The 27329-nt window shown below is 38.0% G+C and overlaps 1 protein-coding gene across 1 annotated transcript in view; it reads left to right on the forward strand.

The window, feature by feature from the left end:
- Positions 1-313: 313 nt before the first annotated feature.
- The window catches only part of CCDC192 (coiled-coil domain containing 192), a 211647-nt gene continuing 184631 nt past the window's right edge, over positions 314-27329 (forward strand). Inside the window, exons 1-2 of the mRNA XM_030317333.1 lie at positions 314-417; positions 5272-5323. Coding sequence (XP_030173193.1) covers positions 314-417; positions 5272-5323 — 156 coding nt within the window. The remainder of the gene's footprint in view (positions 418-5271; positions 5324-27329) is intronic.

The following is a 27329-nucleotide window of genomic DNA, read 5'->3' on the forward strand; positions in this document are numbered from 1 at the left end:
CAAGCAGTGTGACCGTCAGCACTGATTCTAGATGCAAACAGGCCATGGCTTGAGCACAAAACCACTGCTTCTGGCCCACTTTGAATGCGTTTTCCAGAAATGATGAATATGTGGTGATTCCTCATGAATACTCATGCCTGGATCTGATTTGTGAAATGTTGTGAGGGGTTACTGTGGCTTTGTAATTGAGTTTTTTTTTTTTTTTTTTCCTTTGGGAAGTTAACTGTTCTTCCCGCAGCCATTGTGGTTGCCTAGCAACAGGAAACAGTAGAGCAGTAACAGGGATTCTGAAACTAAGGCATGGAGATAGTTGATGTCTGTCCCATGGACAGGGTATCCCAGTGGCCCTGACGAGATGGGAGAATGTTATAGCAAGAAATCTGTGGCCCCAGGGTATGAAACCCCAGGGAGAAGCAGGTGAGTTCTCAGCTCCTTCTGTCCCAAAGAATTCTTGGAAATTTCTAGATAGAGTGGACTTTACTCAGTGCTTCAAAGGAAACCTTTCTTTAAAGCCTGAGGAAAAATATCAAACAGTCTTTTCACCTGTTCCAGGGAAATGACCCCTTTCTTTGAATGGTGCTTTCATAGGGCAGGGTCTGACACACAATAGGTGTTCAATAAATATTTGTTGAATGAATAAAATGTCCCTTACTTGCTCTTCTCAGAATCACATACTCACCCCAACCATTTTATTGGCATTGAAGGGGAAGGCTGAGAACCACTGTAATGAAATGTCACCTTCACTGCTCCCTTGCCAGGAGATATCCACAAAAGAAGCTAGGTCATTCCAATGCTTCTCAAATAAAAACCCAAACCAACTCTGGCTACACATATGGAAATAAAATTTACCTTTATAACTGATCTACAGTTAATCACTGGAAAATCTGCATGTTGGGACATTACTCATTTTCCCTTCAAATATAGAAATACCTTGTCAATTAGCATTTTCTTTTAAGCCTAGCATAGGAGATGACCACGCCTCCTCTGTAGAAAGAGGTGGACTGTGGAGGATGGTGTCCTTTGATATGTACACATGTAACTGTAGTACTGCTTAGGCTTTAAAACGTATTTTTATTGCATGAAAGGTGTGGGTCTTGTTTTTATTTGTTTTTAACCTTGGGTCTATGGACCACAGATGCTGTGGGATATTCACAAATCCCCCCAAACTTTATGTGAAATGTTTTTTCTAGGTGCAGAAGTTCTGTGACCTTCAAAAGATGAACAATCTTTGGGAGGAGGGAGTCTTTTGTCTGCTAGAGAAAATGAAATTTATCAAACACCTATGTTCTTTTAATTTCCCTGAACACAGCACCTAAAGAGATAATATGTCAATGTGCTGACAATAGGAGAGGTGAACATAATGTTACCAACTGAAGAGAAAATGCCTTGTGATTAACAACTTTGAAATGAACAGCCAAGTGTACAACCAGCAGGGAAACCAAGTGAAAAGCAGGACTTTGCTCTCACTGCAAATTATCATTGGTGTTTTTGTTCTCCTGGTATATGGAACTGAGTGTTCTGTGCAAGTAGAGAGCAGGGCTTTGATGTAGGACACAGCTGAGGACATGCTACCTTGGTTAACCCTTAGATGGGTTCAGTCCAGCTTCTTCACTTCTAAGCAGGAGCAAAATGGTCACATGTGCCTGGTCGTCTGCCCTACTTCTCTCTCCCCTCTTCTTCTCAGGCCCTTGGGGGAAATCCTGTCTATAGTTTATAGACATCAAATGGGAATTTGCTCCTCTGCTTGTCTGAGAAAAGAAGGTTAGGCCTTGGATGCAATTAACCCAGGGACTAAAAAAAGGCATTTTCCCAGGAAATTCTTCCCCATAAGATTCGGCTGCTCAATAGCTGTTTCCAAACCAGTTTTATCAACATCTGTTCATCACACGGACTAAGTGGTAACTGATTACTACTCCAACACAAACAAACAAACAGTGTACAAAGTTTGGACAACAGATAGATATTTCACTTAAAGGAAGGAAATACTTAACTTCTTATCAATTACTAAGAAAAAAATTACTGTAAAGCCAAAATGTCATATTAATACTCCCTGCTGATAGAAATTTAAAGAATTTTCTCAGTTTTTCCATGAACCCTGAAGTAAAACAAAACCAGTGCAATAAAAACAAGCTTCATAAATGCATTTGTTAATTCTAATTTGTTTTCTTTCAAGGCTAATAGGCTTTCTAAAGCTTTTTTCTCCCGAATTATGTTATAAACATGACTTGTGCTGTGTATGCTGAGTAGCTATGGTTACTCTGAGGCCGTGACTCATGACCTTTAAATATTATTGTCAGGCAGCCAAAGCTCCTTCACTTTTAAATCAGTAGTTTTGCTTCAGGCATTATTAAAAGAAGGTGGTTTCAGTTGAACATTTGTTGTACATCTGAAGATGCACTTAAGGGTACTGTACCCACAATGTTTTGTTTGTTTGTTTTTGTTTTTGTTTTTATTTTTTTGGCTTCATTCAGTGACCAACTATTAATTTCTTGCTTGGTATATCATTGGGTGAATGAAAAACAAACAAGGATATTCCTTGTCCTCTAGGAGATGTCACTGAGATGTACAAAAACATAGGTAGACAAATAATTATTTACATGATTAAATGGCATCAGGGTTTGAAGAGACAGATATCCAAATAGTGCTTGTGGACACAGGGGCAAGAAACAGTTTTGATTGGTAGGATCAAAGAAGCGTCAGGAAGAGCCAGAATTTGAGTCATGGAATGAAGAACAGGTAAGATTTTCACAAACAGAGAAGAGAGTAAGAGCATTCTTGTCTGAGGAAACAACCAACAAAAAGGATAAACATATATTCTGGAAGTATTGAGGAGTACAGTTTGATGAAAGTCGCATTTTTGCAAGATCCACTGATAGATGATAAAATTAGATGGTAAGAGGGGGCAGTTTATTAAGGTCCTTCAAAACCATTTGTTGGTTTGCCCGGCAATATGATGGCAAAACTTTGTTTTCCATTTCGTGATAAAGAGATACTGTCAAGTACAAAGCACCAAAATACTGGTTTTTGCTGATTTGATATGATGTGAGAAGAGCAATTACATCTCTCAAAACCCCAGTGTGTCCTTCCACTGAGTGGGAATCTAATTAACTTTGCTCAATTGTCACTGATTACTTTGCGAACATTTTAAATGGTTTTATATGGTTTTGAAAAGTGACAGACGTGCACAATAACATGGAAAAAAATAACACATTCACGAGGGAGATAGTAGGACAGAAAATAATAAAAGTACCCTAGGATTTTAGAGTAAGGCTTATTGGTTGACAGCAGAAGAACAACACTTATTAAGACTAGATATTTACTAAATCATCCATGGATTCATTCATTCATAAATAAGTATTTATGGACCATTCTAGTCTTCTTGAAAATGCTAAAGAAAGGGTAACAAACTAGAAAAAAAATTCTCTATCTTCAAAAACTTTGTACTTTCAAGTGGGAGGAGGCACAATAAATATAATAAGCAAACAAGTTCCACAGGATGCTAGAAGGTGGTAAGTACAGCAAAGAAAAATTAAACAAGGTGATGAGGATGGAGAGAAGGTGGAGAGGTCAATTTTAAAGGAGGCACATATGGGAGGCCTCAGCGAGAAAGCATATTTGCACAAAGACAAGAAGGGAGTGGAAAAGAGCCAAGCAGGCAAGTATGGAGTACGTGTTCCTGGCAGAAGGACTTGAAATGGGAGCCTAGATGAGAAGGTTGAGGAAAAGCAAGGAAGCCAGCATGACTGACTGAGGAGAGTATCAGATGAATTCAGAGAGGCAAAGGTGGACTTGTATGGGAAAGGGAAGGAGGGAGTACGAAGGAGTCCTACAGTACATGGGAAGGGTGGTTTGGTGAGACCTGTAGGGCCTCATACGCCATTGTACAGGTTTTGGCTTTTATTCTGAGTGAAATGAGATCCTGTACTTTGAGCAGAGGAGTGGAATGATATGCGTTATTGTAGGTGTACTGAAAATAGAATGTAGACAGTACCATCTTGGAGGTTCATGCAATAATCCAGGCAAGAGCTGATAGTAGCTTGAGGCTTGAACTAGGGTGTTGAGAGAAGATGGTAAGAGTTGGTCGGATACTGGATATAGTTTGATTGTAGAGCCAAGAGTGTCCTGTTAAAATTGCTTATGGGATCTGACACAGAAAGAGAGTCAAGGTGTCAGCCTGAGCAAGTGGAAGGATATTGTCATCATTAACTAAGATGGGGAAGAGTGTGAGCAGAAGATTGGGGGTAAGAATTAGGAGGTAGGTTTGAAAATGTTGAAACTTGAGATATCTATTAGGCATCCAGTGGAGATGTCAAGAAGGCAATTGCACGAATGAATCTGGAATTCGAGGGAGAAGTGTGGAAATGTGTCCTTGGCAGTGATCGGCATATTGATGAACTTAAAGCCATGAGGATGGGTGACATCAACAATGGAGCAGATATGGGTAGAGGAGAGAGGAAGCCTGGGAACATGCCAAAAGTGAGAGCTCAGAGAGAGACAAAGAACCATTGAAGCAAACTGAGAAGGAGCAGCAAGTGGGCCAGGAAGAAAACCTGGGACCTTAGGAAGCCAAGTGAAAAGAGCATGTCAAGGAGGAAGTGATGAATCATGTCAAAAGCTGTCATGTAATGTGAAATGTGACAAATGATCATAGCAGTAACAGCGATGTGGAGATCGCTGATGAACTAAATGCAATTTATATGCGTGGTACTTAGGAGAATGTGAATGGAGCTGTAAGGAGGAAAGGAATTAGAGACAATGAGGATATAGCTTCGTTATAAAGGGGGTCAGAGTAATCAAGCAGAAAGAAAAGGGTTAAGAGACCTCGAGATGCAATAAATAACAGCATGTTTGTAAACTACTGGAAATGATCCCAGAAAGAGAGATTGATTGAGGAACAGTGTAGGAGACAAAGAATTCCCCAAGTCTGCTGTTTCCACAGGACGGTATGCTTTCTTCCACTTTTTCTTTTTCTTTTTTTAGTTGAAAGAAGAGATTTTGCAGGTTTTCAGAACAGACTGTACTGTTCAGACTGCTTACTCTCAAGAGAACCTTTAAAGGCTATTTTATCTTCTTTGAGTGAAGTTTACATTCCATAGTTTTGATTTCCTTTAGAAATGTTCAGAAATTGACATTTGGAGGAAATACTTTAGAACAATTATCTTCAATGTCACAGTGTAGGGATCTATTTGATGTAGGGTGTGTATGTGTGTGTACAACTGTGTGTACTTCTGAAATAAAATTTTGGAATTCTAAACTCTTATTTTATTTCAGCACCACATCTGCAAGTTCAGAGTCAAACACACAACAAAGACACAGGACACTGGTAAGAAATGAAGTTTGCAGAAATTCTTTCTTGTTTCTTTGTTTTAAGCATTACAGTTAACAAAACTTTAACTTCCCTAATGAATGTTGAGATTTTCCTGACAAAGTTTTGTTTTCACATTTCATTAGTAAAGATCTTAAAAACAAAACATGGAGTGTTCTTGATCTTGTAGAATGAGGCAAAGTGGGTAGAGTGCCAGCTAAGTGATACTACTGGGCAGTAGGGAAGTTAGGTGAGCAATGGTGTGGCCCCCCCAATATCATGAACATCGTGGTTACCTCAAAGTATTCGCTTATACAGGAGGAAATTCTGGTATTCAAAAAAGGTATAGATTGGGTAAATCACATTATTTGGTTTATTTAGGCTAAGGGTTAAATCACAGTCTTTTCCAGATATTTCTAATTCACACCCTTACAAATCAGCAAATGACAGACCTAGCTCTGACCCTTGAGGTCTTGTCTCTTCTATGAGCTCTGTTACACCCTTGGAGAGTCAGGTCCTTTTTATCTGAGCCTCAGTTAGTACCTGCCCAAGTCTCGGGTAGCCAAAGTACAGGCTGTTGAGAAATGTTGAGGTTGGGTGATGGGGACATGGGAGTTCATTACACTACTCCTCCACTTTTATGTTAATTTGAGGATTTCCCCTAAAGAAAAAATAAGCTATCTGTGTACTCCTGATTCAGTTTTTTTTTAAAAAAATATTTTTTTTAACATTATTTATTTTTGAGACAGAGAGAGACAGAGCGTGAACAGGGGAGGGGCAGAGAGAGAGAGAGAGAGACACAGAATCCGAAACAGGCTCCAGGCTCTGAGGTGTCAGCACAGAGCCCGACGCAGGGCTCGAACTCACAGACCGTGAGATCATGACCTGAGCCGAAGTCAGACGCTTAACCGACCGAGTCACCCAGGCGCCCTATGATTCAGTTTTAGTAAGGGGATCCCCTAGACTCTACCATAGATGTTTCTAGAACAATCCTGAAACCCAGACAAGAACCAAGTCATAATGACCAAGTCATTTAAAGTCTCAGGATCTTATTTTTCATCCATGAAATGAGGATGATGAACTTTAATAGTCTACCTCAAATAAGACGTTTGGGATATGAAAATGGTGGGTGAAGTCACACAAGTAAATGGAGATAGAGTTATTCGGTAATGACAGCATTCAAATGGGCTCCCCTATGGGCTAGGGACCCCACTCTTTGGTTTCTCTATTTCTTTCTGGATTCACCAGTTCTACTCTACCACTCCCATCCCATCTCAGCATCCCCAGCTAAGAACAAATGATCTAGTGAACTGTATATCCAGAATCTCACTCCTGCAGTTATTTTTGTTCCACAACATTAACATCTCTTTTTTTTTATTTTATTTTTTATTTTTTAAACTTTACGTCCAAATTAGTTAGCATATAGCGAAACAACGATTTCAGGAGTAGATTCCTTAATGCCCCTTACCCATTTAGCCCATCCCATCGCTCCTCCCACAACCCCTCCAGCAACCCTCAGTTTGTTCTCCATATTTATGAGTCTCTTCTGTTTTGTCCCTCCGTTTTTATATTATTTTTAACATCTCTTTTCTTTTTTTTAATTTTTTTTTTCGACGTTTATTTATTTTTGGGACAGAGAGAGACAGAGCATGAACGGGGGAGGGGCAGAGAGAGAGGGAGACACAGAATCGGAAACAGGCTCCAGGCTCCGAGCCATCAGCCCAGAGCCCGACGCGGGGCTTGAACTCACGGACCGCGAGATCGTGACCTGGCTGAAGTCGGACGCTTAACCGACTGCGCCACCCAGGCGCCCCTAACATCTCTTTTCTAAGTCACGTTCATTTAACCTGACTCCCGACAGACTGAACTTGTCTCTCAAATCCATAATTATTTTCATCAGGAGGGGTTTTGTTAAAGAAATAGAAGTCAAGGGAGACCAATCTAGAGTGGTAGAATATGAACTTTATTAAAAATCTTCTTTCTGAGTGTAGTTGTTATTTAATCTTATATTGTGTGTTTTCAGCTAGCAAAAAAAAAAAAAGCCTAATAATGAAGGTTTTTAAATGTATATATTGGAACTATTTATAATTCTGTTGCCCACAGAGAAAGTATCCCTCACTGGCACCGTATAAAAACATTTTTTTCTCTGCTTGGAACCCTTGGGTTAGCAGTTAAATTGCAGTTTTGGAGAGACTTCAGCTCACCAATCTCTGTTGACTGCCTTTCCCTCTAACAAGGCTAATCAATTAGCACCCTAGAGGTAACCCTCTAGTTGGCTGCATATGACACTGAAAAGGACAAGGTGCCAATTACCACATTTAGGATTTCTGGTCAGGGCTCCCAATTAGCTTCCTGGAGTTCAGAATCTACTTCTTTCAATTTACATTTAATACAGTTGGGATCCCCAGGGTTGGAAGTAGTTGGTTCTGCTGTGTTCTGCTGTGTTTTTACATTTCTAAAAGAATACATTCAGCTGAAGGAGGTTAGAATTAGGGACCTCAAGACCATAAGATATCCGCAGTTAGTGCTGTCTCCTCATCAGACAATCCCTTTTGAATCTCGGAACTCTTGGACGGTCACTCAGCAGAACTGATTCTGCTATGTATCATGAGGAACCAAACTGCAAGTAGATCTCAGATGCCTCTTTAAAATTTATTTTGATGTTTATTTTTGAGAGAGAGAGACAGACAGAGCACGAGTGGGGGAGGGGCAGAGAGAGAGGGAGACACAGAATCAGAAGCAGGCTGAACCAGGCTCTGAGCTGTCAGCACAGAGCCAGATGCGGGGCTTGAACTCACAAACTGTGAGATCATGGCCTGAGCTGAAGTTGGACGCTTAACCGACTGAGCCACCCAGGCGCCCCAGAAGCCTCTTTTAAAATAGCTGCAGTTTGCTGTAACAGAAGAGAAGGAAATTGAAGGATGAAACCTGTTTAATTCTGTGAAGATATCTTGACCACCCAAACGCAATGAAACCTGTGCTACCTGTCTGAAAATGGTGGTTCCCTATTCGCCTTTACTACACTGTTCTCTGCGCCTTTAATTTTTGAACTCTTCTGGTAAACTGCATCCTTAGAGTATCAACTGGCCTTTGTTTATTCATCTCTGTGTCCCCAGGATAGAGTCTCTGCTGCCAAAATAGCACTCAGTCATTACTGTCTGAGTCCATTGGACTGAACAAATGGACTGAGCCCCAGGCATGGTATTAGGTGATGGACAGATGCTATCCCTCCGATTCCTACAGCACCAGATGGCCATGGTTTTCAGAATCATCACTATCATATTGATACCTTTCTTCTTATTATTAACACTGGAGAAATTAAGAAATTGGGATTTGGGGAGGTTGAGAAAGTTTTCAGATGTTGAACGACCAATGAATCTGTGTTCACCAGATACCGGGAACATTACGGGATAATGCAGTGTTACTTTCTTTAGATCCACATCTCAGGTGCGAGGCTGTCCCTGTTTATCTGCACCTTATTCTTTTGGGCCTGTTGGAGGATTAGAATGTTATTTAAACTGTTGCCTTGCTGCATTTTAAGATCTTCTGGCAGAGAGCAGCTAGTGCATATAAATAACCTCATTTGAAACTGTTTAGGAAACAGAAATTATATTGAAAGGAGGCTTGGCCTGCGCCAGATACCTGGCTCCGAATTTCTCCCTCTGAACTATTCCTGACCCACTGTGACACACAGAAATGAATTATGTAAAACATATGATGTCAGTGGTTATGTGGAGGGGCACATCCACAAGTGACGGTGTGGGTATGAATTCATTAATGCTAGAATATGTATGAAGTATTTCACTCATTGTGCAAAACTAAGCTTATTAGAAAACCTCAGAAACCATTTGGCTTTCAAGTCGTAATTTAGCGATGACTTCATTAAAGAATCATTATTCTAGGTGCCGAAACTATGAAAGCACTTTTTTATTTGTAATTGGTGACGTCAAATTCATAGCACACTACAAAGAACGTCAGCTTTCCAAAACTAACTTAAAGGAGCTGAAATATTTTGCATCTGATAAATGGGGAAAGGCAAGCAATGCCTTAAATTGTGCCAAACTGTATAAATTCTGTTTTTCTTTTAGTACTTGGTATGATATAGTATTATGTTCGCAGGAAGCATGTATTTGGTCTCATTATGATATTTCTAAATTTTTATATTCTAAAATGGCTTTCAGAAAATCCTTCCCATTGCAGAGAAAACTTTCAAATTACTTGTTAATATATCACGTGTGTTTGCAATGAACATTTCAAGTTATTTAAAGGAAATCTTCCTATTTATTCTGAGAATAAGATCAATATAGAACTGCATCTCTATGCATATTTAAATATAAAGATTTGTGGATGTTCTAGAAAATGGAGTATTTAGGTATTTATTTTTCCCACTTTAATAGGTGAGAAATGATGTGTCAAAATTTTTGTTTTGGATTTCTTTCTTTCCTCTTCCTCTCTTTTTTCCTTCTCTCTTCCTTTGCTTGCTTCCTTTTCTTTCTTTCTTTCTTTCTTTCTTTCTTTCTTTCTTTCTTTCTTTTTCTTCCTTTCTTTTTTCTTTCTTTCTTTCTCTCTCTGTCTCTCTCTAGTCTTTTACTGAAGTGAACTTGACAAATTTGAAATGTACAAGTTGAATTTGACATACACATACAAACCAGTCAAGAGAATGAAACTACCCATCACCCCCAGGAATTTCTCAGGCTCCTCTCTAATCCCTCCCACCCACTTCTCCACACCTGCCTATATACCATTCTCAAGGAAGCACTGATATGCCTTATGCCACTGTCTATAATTTTGCATTTCCTTGAGCTTTATATAAATGGAGTATGTGATATATTAATGCAGTTCTATATTGGTCTCATGATAAGAATAAATAGGAAGATTTCCTTTAAATCACTTGAAATGTTGGTTTAAAGCATGAGTGATATATTAACATATCATACAGTATGTACCCCCTTTTACTGGCTTCTTTTACTTAGCAAAATTATTTTGAGATTCATCCATGTTTTAGTCTGTATCAATAATTCATTTTTATTGAATAGGACCCCACTGTATTGAACCCATCAGTTTGTCTATCCCTCTACCTGTTGACAGTGTTTGACTCTTACAAATAAAGCTGCTTTAAACATTCACGAACAAGTCTTTGTGTGGACCTATGCTTTCTTTTCTCTTGGGTGAATACCTAAGAGTGAAGTGATTGAATCACATGATAATTTAACTTTCTTAAAAACTGTCAAACAGTTTTTCCAAAGTGATAGCATCATTTTACATTTCCACCAGCAGTGTGTGAGAGTTTTAGTTGACCCACATTCTCTCCAACCTTGGTAGGGTCAGTCTTTTAAGTCTTAGCCTTTCTAATGTAGTAGTAGTATCTCAGTGTGGTTTTAATTTGCATTTCCTTAATAGCTAACGGTGTCGAGTACCTTTTCATGTACTCATTTGCCATCTTTATGTCTTGTTTGGTGAAGGATCTACTAAAATCTTTAGTTTGTGTTTAAGTTGTTTTGTTTCTTATTATTGGATTAGAGCTCTTGATGTATTCTAGAGATAAGAAATTTTTCAGATATATGTTTTGAAACTATTTTCTCTAGCCTGTGGTTACTCTTAATCTTACGTGTCTTTAGAAGGGCAGGAGTTATTAATTTTTATGAAGTCTAATTTATCACTTGGTATTCTCATGGCTCATGCGTTCGCTACCTAAAAATTCTTTGCCCGAGGTCACAAATATTTTCTCCTGTTTTCTTCCTACAGTCTTAAAGTTTTAGGTTTTACATTGAGATCTAGGCTTTATTTTGAGTTCATCATGCTTGATGATGACTCAAAGCTTGAGTCTCTCTCAAGGAATCTCCCTCAGCTAAAGGAGCTCCAAGGCTCTAAGGCCATCCATCTTCATGGGATCAACCATTATCCAATGAATGGTTGTGGCAGGGCCTCAGGACCAGGTCCCCTTCTTTAGACAGAGGACAATTCTGAAAGGTCAGACCCCATCCACAGCCCCCAAAGAATTTCTGAGGCTGCTGTTGCATTCTGCATCTCTTTTCCTTTAGAGGTGTTGCTCCCAAGAGCCACCTCCAGTAAGCTGCTCCCCAGGGGCCCTAACCTAAAAAGTCAAAATAGGTCTAAGGGAACGAATAAGGTTTTGCAAATGGAAACTCATAAGAAATGCAAAACAGCTACTGTGCTGTCACTAAGGGCACGGCAAAAGATGTGAAGAGAAATTGTCACTGTGACTCTGATACCCCTTCAGAGCAGTCTTTAGTCATATAAAAGATTTAATGAATGTATGTTTGCAGACTTTAAGGAAGCAAAAGTTTGCATTTAATAAAGTACGATGCTGTCTATTTAGTCCATCTACAAAATTGGCTTTTTCCCACAAAAGAACACAAATAGTAAAGAAATTGAATGTTTACTTCTAGCAATATCTGCTAGTTATCTAGATGGTATCTAACATGACTCTGGAAGAGTGATGCTATCTCCCAGATGCTGGGATGTGAGATGTTAGTTGGAGTGTTTAGCCATTGTTCAACCTCTCGTATAGCTTCTTTCATGTTGACATCTTGCAATAAATGAGGGGCCGATCCGTATCATGCTCTCCTGCTCCCATCCCCACTCTGTCCCTGGGCAACCAACTCTAGTTCATCTAACCTAAATCTATAGCCTAAATTCTATCACAGAAGCAACTTCAACAGAGATTTTGGGTCTAGCAGTGCATAGAATGATGGTAATCATCATAGACCTATAACTGGTGAAAAAGGTATTTTTTCCTTTGGTTATTATCAAGAAAGATCAAAACTTCATTTTATTTGATGATCATTAAAATTTACGCATGTTATCAGTTGCAGTGGGCAAATGGCTTATTATTTTGTTTAACTGAAGAATTTACTTCTTCACAACACTCTATTTGTCATAGTTATTAAGAGACCCTCTGGATGGAAGCTTCCCTCGGAATGCATTTCTTCGGTCTGGGCGGGCAGCAATGGAAGGAGGGGTAAATTGGAGTTTAGATGTACTACTTCCACTGCTATGCCATTAAGTCAAAGAAGACACAAGGCTTAAAACAGCTTCAAAAGCTGAGGAAGTAAAATCACATCTTGAGCCTAGAAGAAGTTTCAAAAATGTTTTTTGATGGACAAAAATTACAGCACTATGAAACCAGATGTGAAAGAAAAAAGAATATGGGAGCCTGGGTGGCTCAGTGAGTTAGCATCTGACTTCGGCATCTGACGAAGCATCTGACTTCGGCTCAGGTCATGATCTAGCAGTTCGTGGGTTTGAGCCCCACCTCGGGCCCTGTGCTGACAGCTCAGAGCCTGGAGCCTGCTTCGGATTCTGTGTCTCCCTCTCTCTGCCCCTCCCCAACTCGCACTCTTTCTCTGTCTGTCTCTCAAAAATGAATAAACATTAAAAAATAAAAAAATAAAAAAAAAAAGAATTAAACCTAAGGAAAATAAAAAGAAATGCTAGAGATAGATGCAAAAGAAAACATTAGTTCTAGAATTTCTTATTTTAATAATAAGCTCTATTTAACTTGAGAACAGAGGCCACAAAAAAGATGTTAGCAGTTCAAAATGAGGTTGGCCAAAGAACTAGGAAGTGTTCTTTAGAAAATGATCCTTCACAAGCAATTGGGCAGGATGACCTATTTCATTTTAATTTCTATGATAGAGTAAATGTATAAGAAACAAAAGGTCCTGTTTTCACATGCAAATGTGCTCCTTTGGTTTTTATAAATGTCAGCAGGCAAAGAAATTCAGAAAACATGTGGCACTGAAACAGATTGTTTACAGATAGGATGTTTTTCAGAATTTCCCCAAGAGGCATCAGTGGCGCAAAGGGCCTCTATAAACTAAAGCATTTGAATGTCTGCAAATTTGTTTCATCAAATGCCCATGACATTTTTTTTTCCCCTCCACTTGGCTCCTTTAAATGGCAAAAACTTTCAAACAACAGGCATTATTTGGGGAAAGCACGCCAATTTGTGCTGTGTAGTGCTGACACATTTTATTTTCTGTGAGGGTGGAAATGTTGAGAAGTTTGTATGTGTGGCAAGAAGGATGTTGTGAAATACCAAAAGGGGACAGAAGTTAAATGTATATATATTTAAATAGATACAAATTAAGTACATATACTTAATTTGCTTCCAGGTTTACTCTGAATTAATATTCTGAATAAACTCAAGTTTCACTAAAATTTGCTCAACTTCCAAAACCTGAATGTTTAGATCAAAGGAAGACAGGCAAGGGGAAGTGTATTTTGGGGCCATCTAATCAATGAGTCTGACTTTGAGAACACACTTCGGTTGCTGCAGGCTGAAGAAAAATACTTCTCAAAACTTCAGATTTTCCCCAAGAGAGAATATCCTCCCAAAGGGCTAGGACAGCTACTCAATCTAGCCTTTCCCAAAGAAGTAAGTCTCCTTGAGACAGGGAGAGGGATCCAGGAGGAAGAAGCAGAAAGGATTCAGGATCTCGGGGATTAAGTTTGGCCTCTGGCTACCCTCAGTCTCGTCAGGCAGATTAGATAACGTTGGTTTAATTTGTTTTGATAACTGACATTTGCGGCTGGGAATAATAGCCCCAGGGCGTCATGTCAATAGCAGAGCTGTTTGTGTTAGATCAAGTATCAGAGTCAATTGGTTCTTTGAAAATATGTCTAATAATGTGAACCAATGTGATGTGTTATCTGTACTTAATGAGGCTTGGAGAAATCAAATATTTCTCCAAGTTTTGATTAGAGTTCGTTTCTTCAAAAAGTTGACTCCTTGGACAAATTTATGCATAATATGCAAAAATGAGAAGCTAATTTAGACTCTGAAAATTCTTTACCTTGTAAGAAAACTTACCACTTACCACTATTTCAATCCATTTATGAAGCATTTATAAATATTCAGAGTAAGTAATAGAAAATATTTGTCACATCTATTACAACATCCTTAAAATATTAAGGTCACATATAAATCAATGAAGAAAAAATTAGCCTTTAAAAAGAAATTGGACAAAGGACACATATCAAAATTTACAAAAGTCTTAAGACATACAGATACCTAATAAGCTGTCCAAACTTACAAATGTCAAATAATATGTCCAAATAATAGAAGGCAAACAAAGTAAAAATTTTAAAACTTAGATATCACATTTTATCTCTAAGTGTGACAGATACAAAGAGTATTTAGGAGGAAGGGGTCCAAGATGGAGGCATAGGAATATCCTGAATTCAGGCCCTCCCAAAGACACCCAATCTATAGCTACTATGGATCATTTCCCTCTGAAAAGATGTGAAAACTAGATGCACTGCTTTCTATAACAAAGCATCAAAGGACCACATGATGTGGGTAGGAGAGGCAGAAACAGTCTCGTAAGCCCCGCACCCCTAGCCACAAACACAACAGGGAAGAATCTCACCAGACAGGAACATCTCCTAGAAGAGCAAGGTATTGGTGCCCCACATTGAGCACCCCAGCCCCTGGGATCTGCACTGGAAAGATGAGCTCCCAGTATATGTGGCTTGGAAAACCAACAGGGCAGATGTCCAGGAGTCCCAAAGCACCATGGGAAACTGAGGTTCTGCTTTTGGAGAGCTCACATGTGGTCTCACTCACCCCAAGACCCAATGAAAATATAGCTTGAAAAGTACCTAGCCTCTATCTGAGACAGAGTCACTTGCTGACCTAGGGGCACTGGCTGGAGGGGTAGGGGACGGCTGGGACGTCCCTCAGCGATGGAGGCACTGGGGACACCATTGTTGCACTTACCGCATGGCCCGCTAGTGCAGGTTTATTCTCCTATGCCCAGTGGTATAGGCAAGGGGGAGCAGTTGGGACATTTGCTGAGGCCGGAAAGCACAGTTGGTTGCAGGCTCCCTGACCTCTAGCTGGAGTAGGTAAGCACAAACAGTTGTACTGTTCTCTTACTCCCAGCCTAAAGCTAGCACACTCTCACAGACAAGGCACTCTCTTGCTGTATTGCTGAAGCCCATAAATGCATGCAGTTAAGACATTTTCCCATTGCCCTTCTGAAGCCCTGTCTACTACACTTTTGAGCAGCCATGCTAAAGCCAGAGAGTATGTGCAGTTCAGACAGGGGACACCTCTTGATCACCTGGGGCACATGAAGACTGATGCTCCAGAGCTCCAAGGGACTGTAACAATCAGAAAGACAGTGCTGGTCAGACACCATCCTCAGGGCACTGTACAAACAGCAGGTTGAAAGACAGCCCCAGTCGTCCCTGAAAAATGCCTATTTTCTTACTCTGGAGCTTCAGCCTGAAGAATAGGCTTCGAGTTTCTCATCTAGAGCTAAGGAGGTATATCCAGGGAATTTAAGCAAGGGGACACCATCCTTGGGTATCCCCTTGGCCTCACTACAGCTTGATAAGACTTCTCAGAAAGGGACTTAAATGCTTGTCTGGAAGCCTGAGTTTTGCAACTCTTGTCCAGGGGACACCTTTAGACCTCCTGGTCTGGAAGCCAGCAGAGTTTACAATTGCAGTCCCACAGGACTGTATATACTCGCATACTTTAAAACCTGCTGCTGAAGGGTCTGACTTCCAATCAACCCGAAACTAGGTGCTAAATAAGATTCCTCCCCTTGGATCACTGACAGGTTTTCATACACACCTAACATTGGGGGTATGTCAAGAATAAATCAGGCAGTTAAGAGAATCAAAAGGTTCAAGAGACAACCAAGAGCTCGACAAGGTTGAAGGAGAAGGATCATCACCTTCACAGGGTCACCCCTTCAAGGCTGAGACATGTAGCTGTTTTGCGTCACATAGAAATAAACACAAAGAGTAGGAGTGATTGGGTGGCTTAGTTAGTTAAGCATCAGAATCTTGGTTTCAGCTCAGGGTCATGATCTCATGGGGTTCGAGCCTGATGTTGGGCTCCATGCTGACAGTGCAGAGCCTGCTTGGGATTCTCTCTCATCTTCTATCTCTGCCCCTCCTCTGCTCACTCTATCTCTCAAAATAAATAAATAAATAAATAAACATTAAAAAAAGAAACAAAAGGGTCAAACAAAATGAAGAAACAGGGAAATATGTTCCAAACAAAAGAAAAAGACCTTAATGAGAATTAATCCACCTGATAAGGAATTCAAAGTAATGGTCATAAAGATGCTCACTGAACTCAGGAAAAGAACGGATGAATGCAGTGAGAGCTTCAACAACGAAATAGAAAACATAGAGTACCAAATAGAAGTCACAGACCTGAAGAACACAATAATTGAATGGGAAAATACACTAGAGGAATTTGATAGCAGACTGGATAAAGGAGAAGAATGGATTAGTAAGCTATAAGAGAGGGTAGTGGACCTCACCTGAACAAAGCACCAAAAAGACAAAAGAATTTTAAAAAATTAAAATAATTTAAGGTACCTTCACAACAACATAAAGAATAGCATTCCATTATAGAGGTCCCAGAAGGAGAAGAGAGAAAGGGACAGAAAACTTATTTGAAGAAATAAATGATAGATAAAAACTTCCTTAAGCTAAGGAAGGAAACAGACATCCAGGTCCAGGAATTCCAGAGAGTTTCAGATGAAATGAACCCAAAGACAGCCACACCAAAACACATTAAGATAAAAGTGTCAACAGTTAAAGATGAAGACAGAATCTGAAAAAGCATTAAGAGAAAAGGAAAACCCTATAAGGCTATCAGCAATTTTCTCAGCAGAAACTTTGCAAGCCAGAAGGAAATGGCTTATGACATCAAAGTGATGGGAAAACAAACAAACAAAAAAAACTCCTCACCAAAAATATTCTACCCAGCAAAGCTATTATTCATATCTGAAGAAGAAATAGGTTTTTCCAACAGGCAAAAGGTAAAGGAGTTCATCATTATTAAACTGGCCTTGCAAGAAGTATTCAAGGGTCTACTGTAAGCTAAAAAGAAAAGGCATTAATTAAAAACAAGAAAACATACAAAAGTGAAAAATCTCACTAGAAAAGGTAATATAGTGTCAAGGTAGTAGACTAACCATTTATAAAGCTGCTAAGAAGATTAAAACAAAAGTAGTTAAATTAATGAAAACTATAATTAGTTAAGCATTACATAAAAGAAAAAGCTGTGAAAAGTGACATCAAAAACATAAAATGTGGAGGAAGCAATAATATAAAGTTTTGGGATGTGCTTAAAATTAAATTGCTACTAATTTAAAATACACTGTTAGATACATAGGATGACATATGCGACACTCACAGTAACCAAAAAGCAAAAACTTATTTGTAAATCCACGAAAGAAAATGAAAACAGAATCTAAAATAACACTAAAAATGTTATCAAACCAGAAGAGAAGAGAGAGAGAAAGAAGAAAGGAACACAGAGGAACTACAAAAACATCCAGAAAACAACTGACAAAATGGCAGTAAGTACATATCTATCAATAATTACTTTAAATGTAAATGGACCGAATTCTCTAATCAAAAGACATAGAGGGGTTGAATGGGCAAATAACAAGACACATCTGTGTACTGCCTACAAGAGATTCACTTTAGACACAGAGAAACTGAAAATGAAAGGATGAAAAAATATATGTTGTGTTAATAAAAAAAGAAGGAAATCTGGTGTAGCTATACTCATATCAGACTAAGGAGACTTTTTAAAAGACTGTAATAAAAGACAAAGACAGGCACTACATAATGATAAATGGGTCAATTCAGTAAGAACATATAACATTTATGAATATATATATACACCCAACATAGAAACACCAAAAAATATAAAGCAAATATTAACAGATCTAAAAGGAAAAATTTCCAGCAACACAATAATAGTAGGGGGTTTTAACACCCCACTTACATCAATGGATGGACCATCCAGACAGAAAATCAACAATAAACATCAGCCTTAAATGGCACATTAGACCAGATGGACTTAATATATAAATGTATAAAACAGTCCATCCAAAAGTAACGGGATACACATTTTTCTCAAGTGTACAAGGAACGTTTTCAGGATAGATCACATTTTAGGCCATAAAATAATTCTCAATAAATTCAAAAGGACTGAAATCATATCAAGAATTTTTTTTTCATAGCACAATGGCATGAACCTAGAAATCAATTATAAGAAAACTGGAATAACTACAAATACACGGGTATTAAACAACATGTTACTGAACAACTACCAGGTCATAGAAAAAAATCAAAGGAAAAATAAAAAAACTACCTAGAGACAAATTAACACCAAAATCTGTGGGATAAAGCAAAAGCAGTTCTAAGAGGGAAGTGCATAGCAATACAATACAGGCCTACCTCAAGAAACAAAAGAAATCTCAAATTAACAATTTAACTTTATACCTAAAACAACTAGGAAAAGAAGAAGAAACAAACTCCAAAGTTAGTAGAAGGAAGAAAATAATAAAGATCAGAGTGGAAATAAATGAAATGGATACTAAAATGATAATAGAAAAGACTAATTAAACTAAGAGCTAGTTTTTTGAAAAGACAAACAAAAATGACAATCTACCTAGACTCACCAAGAAAAATTGAGAGATGGCTCAAATACATAAAATAAGAGATAAAGGAGAAGTTACAACTGATATCACAGAAATACAAACAACATAAAGAGATTACTATGAACAATTAAATGCCAACAAATTAGACAACCTAGAACAAATGGATAAATTCCTAGAAATTTATAATCTTTTGAGACTGAATCATAAAGAAATAAAAAATGTGAAGAGGCCAATTACTAGTAAGGAGAGTGAATCCATAATCAAAACCTCCCCAAAACAAAAGTCCAGGACCAGAGGGCGTCACTAGTGAGTTCTACTGATCATTCAAAGATTTAATACCTATCCGTTCTCAAACTCTCCAAAAAATTGAAGAGGCGGGAGAGCCTCCAAACTCCTTTTAGCAGGCCAGGATCACTCCAATACCCAAACCAGAGATTACACACACACACACACACACACACACACACACACACATTATAGGCCACTATCCCTGATAAACATAGATACAAAAATCCTTAGCAAAATTTTAGCAAAGCAAATTCAGCTATACATTAAAAGTATCATACATCATAATCAAGTGAGATTTATTCCAGCCAGGGATGCAAGAATGGTTCCAATTCACAAACCAATTTGAATAAAAGATAACAAAATGAAAGATAAAAATCATATGATCATCTCAATAGATGCAGAAAAAGCATTTGACAAAATTCAACATTCATTTATGATAAAAATTCTCTATGAAGTGGATATGGAGGATGTACCTTAACATAATAAAGGTCATTTATGACAAACCCATAGCTCACATCATACTCAACAGTAAAAAGCTGAAAGCTTTTCCTTTAAGATTAGGAACAAGACAAGGATGGACACATTCCCAAAGTTACTCACAGAATATTGAAAGTCTTAGCCACAATAATTAGGCACAAAAAAGAAATAAAAGCTATGCAGATTGAAAAGGACTAAGTAAAACTATTTGTGGATGACATGATATACCCAAAGAGTCAACCAAAAAACTGTTAGAACCAGTAAATGAATTTAGTAAAGTTGCAGGATACAAAGTTAATATATAGAAATATGCTGCATTTCTACATACTAATAATGAACTATCAGACAGAGAAATCAAGAAAACAATCTGATTTACAATCATATCAAAAAGGGTAAAATAGCTAGGAATAAATTTAACCAAAGAAGTCAAAGATTTTTACACTAAAAGCTGTAAGACACTGATGAAAGAAATTGAATATGACACACAAAAATGGACATATTTCATGCTCACGGATTGGAAGAGTTAATATTGTTAAAATGTTCCTACTACTCAAAGCAATCTATAGATTCAATGCAATCAAAATTACAATGACTTTTTTCACAGAACTAGAACAAAAAATTCTAAAATTTGTATGGAACCACAAAAGACCCCAAAAGGCCAAAACCATATTAAGAAAGCAGAACAAAGCTGGAGGTATCATGCTCCCTGATTTTACACCGTTCCACAAAAATACAGTAATCAAAACAGTATGGTAATGGCATAAAAACAGACACAGAGATGAATGGAACAGAATAGCAAGCCCTGAAATAATCCATATAGATATGGTCAGTTTATTTATAACAAAGAAGCCAGAATATAAAATGGGGGAAAGACAGTCTCTTCAATATATGGTATTGGGAAAAGTGGACAGCTATATGCAAAAGAATGAAACTGGGCTCTTATCTTACACAGAATACAAAAATCAACTCAAGGTAGATTAAAGATTTAAATCTAAGACCTAAAACCTTAAAACTTCTAGGAGAAATAAAGTGGGTAAGCTCCTTGCTATCATTCTTAGTGATTTTTTGGGGATCTGACTCCAAAGGCAAAGGAAATAAAAGCAAAAAATAAATAAATGGGATTACATCAAACTAGAAATCTTCTGCACAAGAAGACAAAATAAAAAGACAACCTACTGAGGAGGAAAAGATATTTGTGAAGTGTATATCTGATAAGGTTTTAATATCCAAAATATGTAAAGAACTCATAAGACTCAATTACAAAATAACTGATTAATAAATGGACAGAGGATGTGAATAAATATTTCTCCAAAGAAGAACAGAAACGTCCAATAGGCACATGATGACCATTAATCATCAGGGAAATGTAAATCAAAACCACAACGCAATATCATCTAATACCTGTTAGAATAGTTAATATAAAAAAGATAAAAACATCTGTTGCAGGGGATGTGGAGAAAAGGGAACTCTTGTGCTCTGTGTATGGGAATGTAAATAGGTGCGGCCACTATAGAAAATAGTATGAAGGTCTTCAAAAAATTACAAACAGAGGTGCCATATGATCGAACAATTCCACTACTGGGTATCTATCCACAGAAAATGAAAACACTAAATCAAAAAGATATATACCACCTCCATGTTCAATGCAGCATTATTTGTAATAGCCAAGATATGGCAACAACCTAAGTGTCTATCAACAGATGAATGGATAAAGAAAATGTGGTACATATATCCAATGAAATATTACTGAGCCATTAAAAAGAATGAAATCTTGCCATTTGGGCAACGCGGATGGATCTCAAGGCCATTATTCTAAGTGAAGTAAGTCAGGCAGAGAAAGACAAGTACCATTTGATTTCACTTATCTATGGGACCTAAAAAAACAATCAAAACAGGACCCAGACTCGTAGATAAAGAGAACAGATTGGTGGTTGCCATAGGGGATGAGGGCTGGGTGGTAGGTAAAATGGGTGAAGAAGTTTAATAAGTACGAGATTCCAGTTACAAAATAGATAAGTTATGGGGATGTAATGTACAGAATGGGGAATACAGTCAATAACATTGTATTAACTTTGTAAGGTGACAGATGGTGACTAGATTTATTGTGCTGACCAGCTGACAATGTATATAAATGTCAAATCACTTTATTGTACACATGAAACTAATATCATATGTCAATTATACCTCAAAAAAAGTATTGAAGATGTCATTATTGGCAAAGTTGTAAGAAGACTATGATTCTCATATACTCTTGGGGGGAGTGTTAATTTTGGAGATATAATCAGAAATATGTATCAAGTATATACTCCTTAAAACCCAGTACCACTTCTTCAGTTATATTAAGAAAATAAAAAACAAATCCATAAAGATGTATAAATATGCTTAGTACAGGGTTCTCTAATAGCAGGGAAAACTATATGCACACAGTAAAATTTATTGTGACCTTGAAATATGTGGTCTTTTTAAAATTAGAAATTATGGAATATGGGGGCACCTGGCTGGCTCAGTCAATAGAGCATGTGACTCTTGTTCACAGGGTCGTGAGTTCAAGCCACATGTTGGCTGTAGAGCTTACTTAAAAAATATATGGAATATAACATCTATCATCGTTCAAGTATAGATTATACCTAGGACATAGTGTTAATTGCAAAAGATTCCAAATTAACCATGTCTAACCGTGTATAGTGTGAATCGATATTTTACACATTGTGCATATCACAGGTATACACACACGAGTCCAGAAAGTAATGCACCAAAAAAAAAAAAAAAAAAAAAAAAAAAAAAAGGAAAGGAATGTGCCAAATGTGGTCTTCATCTGCTTGGGCTGTCATAACAAAATACCACAGGCTGGGTGGCTTAAACAACATTCATCTCAGTGTTGTGGAGGCTGAGAAGTCAGAGACAGGTGCCAGCATGGTTAGATCCTGGCTTTGCAGATCATGGCCTCATGGCTGTATTCTCCTACTGTTGGGGTGGGGAGAGGGAAGAGGGCAGGGGGAGAGAAAGGAAGGAAGGAGAGGAGAGGGAGAGAGAAAAAGTACAAGAGGGACAGAGTATTCTGCTTTCTTCTTTTAAGAAGACTAATCCCATCATGAGGACTTCACCCTGATGACTATGTCTAAATCCTTTGACTTCCCAGAGGCCCCACCTATTAACACTATCACACTGGAAGTGAGTACTTCCACTTATGAATTTGACTGGGCAGGGGACACTTCCAATCCACAACATGCAGCAATCTCTGGGTTGTAAGAATCTGGGTAATTTTCACTTTATTTTTATACCTTTTCTAATGTCTGAAGTTTTAGGACATAATATATAAAAAATCCATGGCAGAGATGATCTCAATACATGTCTTTTCTCCTTTCTCCTTTCTTATTCTATAAAATTGAACTCTACCTTCTCTCTCCTCCTTTTCTCACTCTCTATCACATGATGAGCTCCTGCAGGGTAGGGAATTTGATTAACTCATCTTTATCCCCTGGGGTCGAGCTCTGGGTTCTACATAAAAGGAGCTCAATAAATATGTGAATGATTCTCATGTGTTTGTTATTGAAAAACTGGACATATAGTTTCTTTTTCACTTAGGGAAGAAAATGTTCCTGAATCATACACTTAATGCAAAGGAAAATTAAAATGTAAGATATTTTTAAACTAAATGTGGTTCAGAAACATTCTTTGGAAAGGAGTAAGCTCTGTTTTGCTTCCCTCAAATGCCTAAGGAAAATGCTATAAATTCTAGAACAGCCCGCTTTCCCTAGGGGCTACTTCTACTTGGAATCTTCCTTAAAATAGAAATATCTAGGTCCATGGTGACTATATTCTGAATCCTATTAATTTTTCTCCTTCTGAATAAAACAGCATTTGGGATTTTTGCTTTCAGATGTGTTCTGACATTCTTTTCTGATGATCATGTCTCTGAAAATCCAGAAAAAAAGCCTCCCATAATAACTTTCTTTGTGACTGCTTAACATGTAATGCTGAGACCCAAATGATCCAATCTCAAAACTAATTTGTGGTTTAAAAGAAACAGTCTAGTACCCACAAGGTAACTTTCAAATTATTCAGGTTCCTAACCCTTAGTATACAAGGAAAATAGTCATCATCATTTACCATCTGGATCAAATAAACCCAACTAAATTTTTTTACTTTTAAAGTCATTTTTTAATATTCATTTACTTTTTGAGAGAGAGAGACAGAGTACAAGCTAGGGAGGGGCAGAGAGAGAGGGAGACACAGAATCTGAAGCAGGCTCCAGGCTTTGAACTGTCAGCACAGAACCTGAGTTCAAACTCACCAACTGAGAGATCATGACCTGAACCGAAATCTGAGGCCCAAATGACTGAGCCACCCAGGTGCCCCTAAAGTCATTTTTTGAATAATTTACTGAAGAATAAAGGAATACTTAAAAAACTCATTAAAATTTTTGATAAAAATTTGAACATAGTCAATACCTTTGTTATCCAGAAAAAATTTTGGCATGTAAAAATTATAAAAGAAAAATATGGTTGCACATCCTCTTAACAAAAAAGGAAAGTCCAAGTTGTCACAAGACATTGTGTGATATTACTCTGTCTTTTATGAGAATACTCTATTTCCTATTTTGGCCTTAGAAATGTGGTTTATTGTTCACTGATTCATGAGTTTGAGGATATTCATCTGAGTCTCTAGAAGTCACGATCGGACAATGTACAGTCTATTTCACTTACATGATTAATTCCATTGTCAACATTAGTGTCCAGAGCTACATTGTCCAATAGAAATATAGTGCAAGTTATCTATGTATTTTACATTTTCTAAGGGCTACATTAAAAACTTAAATAGGTGAAAGTAAATTTTAGTAATATTTCATTTAACCTAACATATCCAAAATACCGTCATTTTAACACGTACTCAATTAAAAACTTTATTACGAGGGGCACCTGTCAGTCAGTGAAGCGTCCAACTTCGACTAGGGTCATGATCTCACTGTTTGTGAGTTCAAGCCCCGCGTCTGGTTCCGTGCTGACGGCTTGAAGCCTGCTTGGGATTCTGTGTCTCCCTCTCTCCATGTCTCTACCCTGCTCTCTTTCTGTCTCTCAAAAATAAATGAACATTAAAAAATTATTTAAAAAATGTATTGAGATATCTTACATTCTCATATATTGGGCTGGGTCTTCAAAGTCTTAGGTATATTTCACACTTACATCTCATTTCAAACTAACCGCTTTTCAAGTACTCAAAAACCACATAGTGTTAGTAGCTAGCGCAATGGACAGTGCTGATCAAGAGTGTCGCTCTTTATTTCATCTTCTAACTTGTCTCAGAACTAGGAAATGCACTCTTCTGTCAATTTTCTTTTGTTTGGGCATTATGAATGGAAAACGAAAAATTCAGCATTCTCAACCATGTTTAGTTGAAAGCCAAAAATATAGAAATAGCATCTCCCCTTTTATACCTGGAGAGTTGAGGCCATGATTTTGGCATCACAGTAAGAAATTGAAGGATGATTATTAATTCTACCATTGCATTGTACCTCCAGTTAATTCCACAATTCTTTGGCTTCCTTTTTTAGCCTTTTCTTTTTTTAAATCATAGTTGGAAGTAATTGATAAATGATGATAAAAAATAACTCCCACAATGATTCAGTAGCAATATGTTTAAAATGCAGGAAAAACAAGATCACTAAGATCACACAATATATGTTAGCTTTATAAAAGGCTCCAGTGGATGTGTTGATAATTGCCAGATATAATGAGTTTTATTATTTTAAAAATTAATGTACATATTCCCTTTGTTCTTTGTAAAAATCTCTAAAATAGGATAAAAACCACGAAGTATAGATTTTTTAAGAATAGAAGAGCTCAAGGGGCGCCTGGGTGGCGCAGTCGGCTAAGCGTCCGACTTCAGCCAGGTCACGATCTCGCGGTCCGTGAGTTCGAGCCCCGCGTCGGGCTCTGGGCTGATGGCTCGGAGCCTGGAGCCTGTTTCCGGTTCTGTGTCTCCCTCTCTCTCTGCCCCTCCCCCGTTCATGCTCTGTCTCTCTCTGTCCCAAAAATAAATAAACGTTGAAGAATAGAAGAGCTCAAAAAAAGAAACTCAAAACTACTATTGGGTCTAATGAACTCTGATGGTATATTGAAAATGAAATTGTATTAATTAGTATATATGGAGAAATTTCACAGATAAATATATTTTTTAAATCTTTCTTTTTCCATAAGTTTCTATCTCACAAGACAGCTTGTCTCAAGTTTTTGCCCCCAAAATTCCTTGAGGGGTGCCTGGGCTGGCTCAGTCAAAAGAGCATGTGACTCCTGATCTTGGGTTATGAGTTCAAGACCCACATTGGGTGTAGAGATTACTACAAAAGATAAACTTAAAAATAATCCTTGGAAAACTTTTTTGCATAGTCCTAGTCCACATTCTTGCTCTTCTTCTCTCTGCTTTTCATCTCAGAAAAGGCTAGCAAGAAAGTTAAAAAAGGGAAGAAATGGAGACAGCCAAGTAAAAACCTGCTTTAGCAGGTGGAAGAGGGTATAGAGGCAGAGCCTTCTTCTACTACATTTTGAATTTTTGCTCTTACAGTATGCATACTGACTTATTTTTTCTAATGAGGAGTAATCAGGCTAGGTACAGTCATATAATACCAAGACCAGTCTAGTTTCTAAGAGTTTCTGGCCTTCACAATCAAACCTCAGCAACTTACCTAGGCTGTAAGTTTCCAGAAGCTACACAAGAAAAACATAAAAAACAAAACAAAACAAAACAAAAAAACACCCAGAGATTAAAAAAAGGATGATTTTTGAAAAAACCTTCTATGGCTCAGGGGTTACACTAAGTATTTTTTCTGAATTACCACATTTAATTATCACAGCAGCCTCCACCAAGTTATCATTTTCTCCACTTTTAAGGATGAGGAAATGGAGGCTCAGAATAATTAACTTGCTCACTTAAAGTCATGCGCATGGTAAGTAATAATCAGTCAGATCCACATCTCAAATCAACAAAATCCATTCTAGTTAGTGTTAAGTGGAAAATGAATTACTGAAGGATATTAGGTATTTCAACAGGTTGTCCAGGAGAGTCAGAGAACTAGGTGTGGAAACCACGGTCAGTTAATCACACCAGATTCTGCTGAGGTACCTACTATTGCTGCCACTGGGCACAGGCCCCACCTCACCTGTCGTTTCCCCTGAATATGAGATATTACTTCTAAGTCTTCTGTCACCGCAGCCTCTGGAAACAGGATGACCCTGTCTACCTGTCCAGACTCTGTTCTATTTGGCACCCTTTTCATATCACTCTCCTCTACGTTGAAGGCTCAGGCTGGTGCGTCTAACTGGTGGAGCCTAAGTCACACGCCTACATCTTGGATGCAAAGGATGTTTGGGAGGGCGTTCCTGGCTTTTACACTTTGGAGAGATGGGATTCGTGAGATGGGAAATTTTCCAAAAACAGAAGGACACTCGGCCATCGAGACAGCATGATAAATGGCTACCTCAGGGTGCAAGATGAATTAGCTATAATGGTCTTCTCATTTCATAGATGAGGAAGCTGGAGCCTACTGGGTAGCTAATGTTGGCCATGCTGTGCCCTCTTCTTAGATATTCTGGCCATGCTCCTTAGTCATATTTTGACTGAGAGGCCTTAAAAGAAGTGGAAATTCACAGCAAAAGAGAGCTCTCCCATCTGTCCTCTGCTTACCTTATCATGTTGCAATGTACTATGGAAACTGTTACTGAACTTTTATCTGATCTAAAAGGATCTGTGAGACATTTCTCCTTTAGATCTTGGTAAAGAGAGGAGTGTGTACAAATGGTGGGGGCAGGGGAAGG

The sequence above is a fragment of the Lynx canadensis genome, chromosome A1, assembly GCF_007474595.2.
Source record: "Lynx canadensis isolate LIC74 chromosome A1, mLynCan4.pri.v2, whole genome shotgun sequence".
Lineage (NCBI taxonomy): Eukaryota > Metazoa > Chordata > Mammalia > Carnivora > Felidae > Lynx > Lynx canadensis.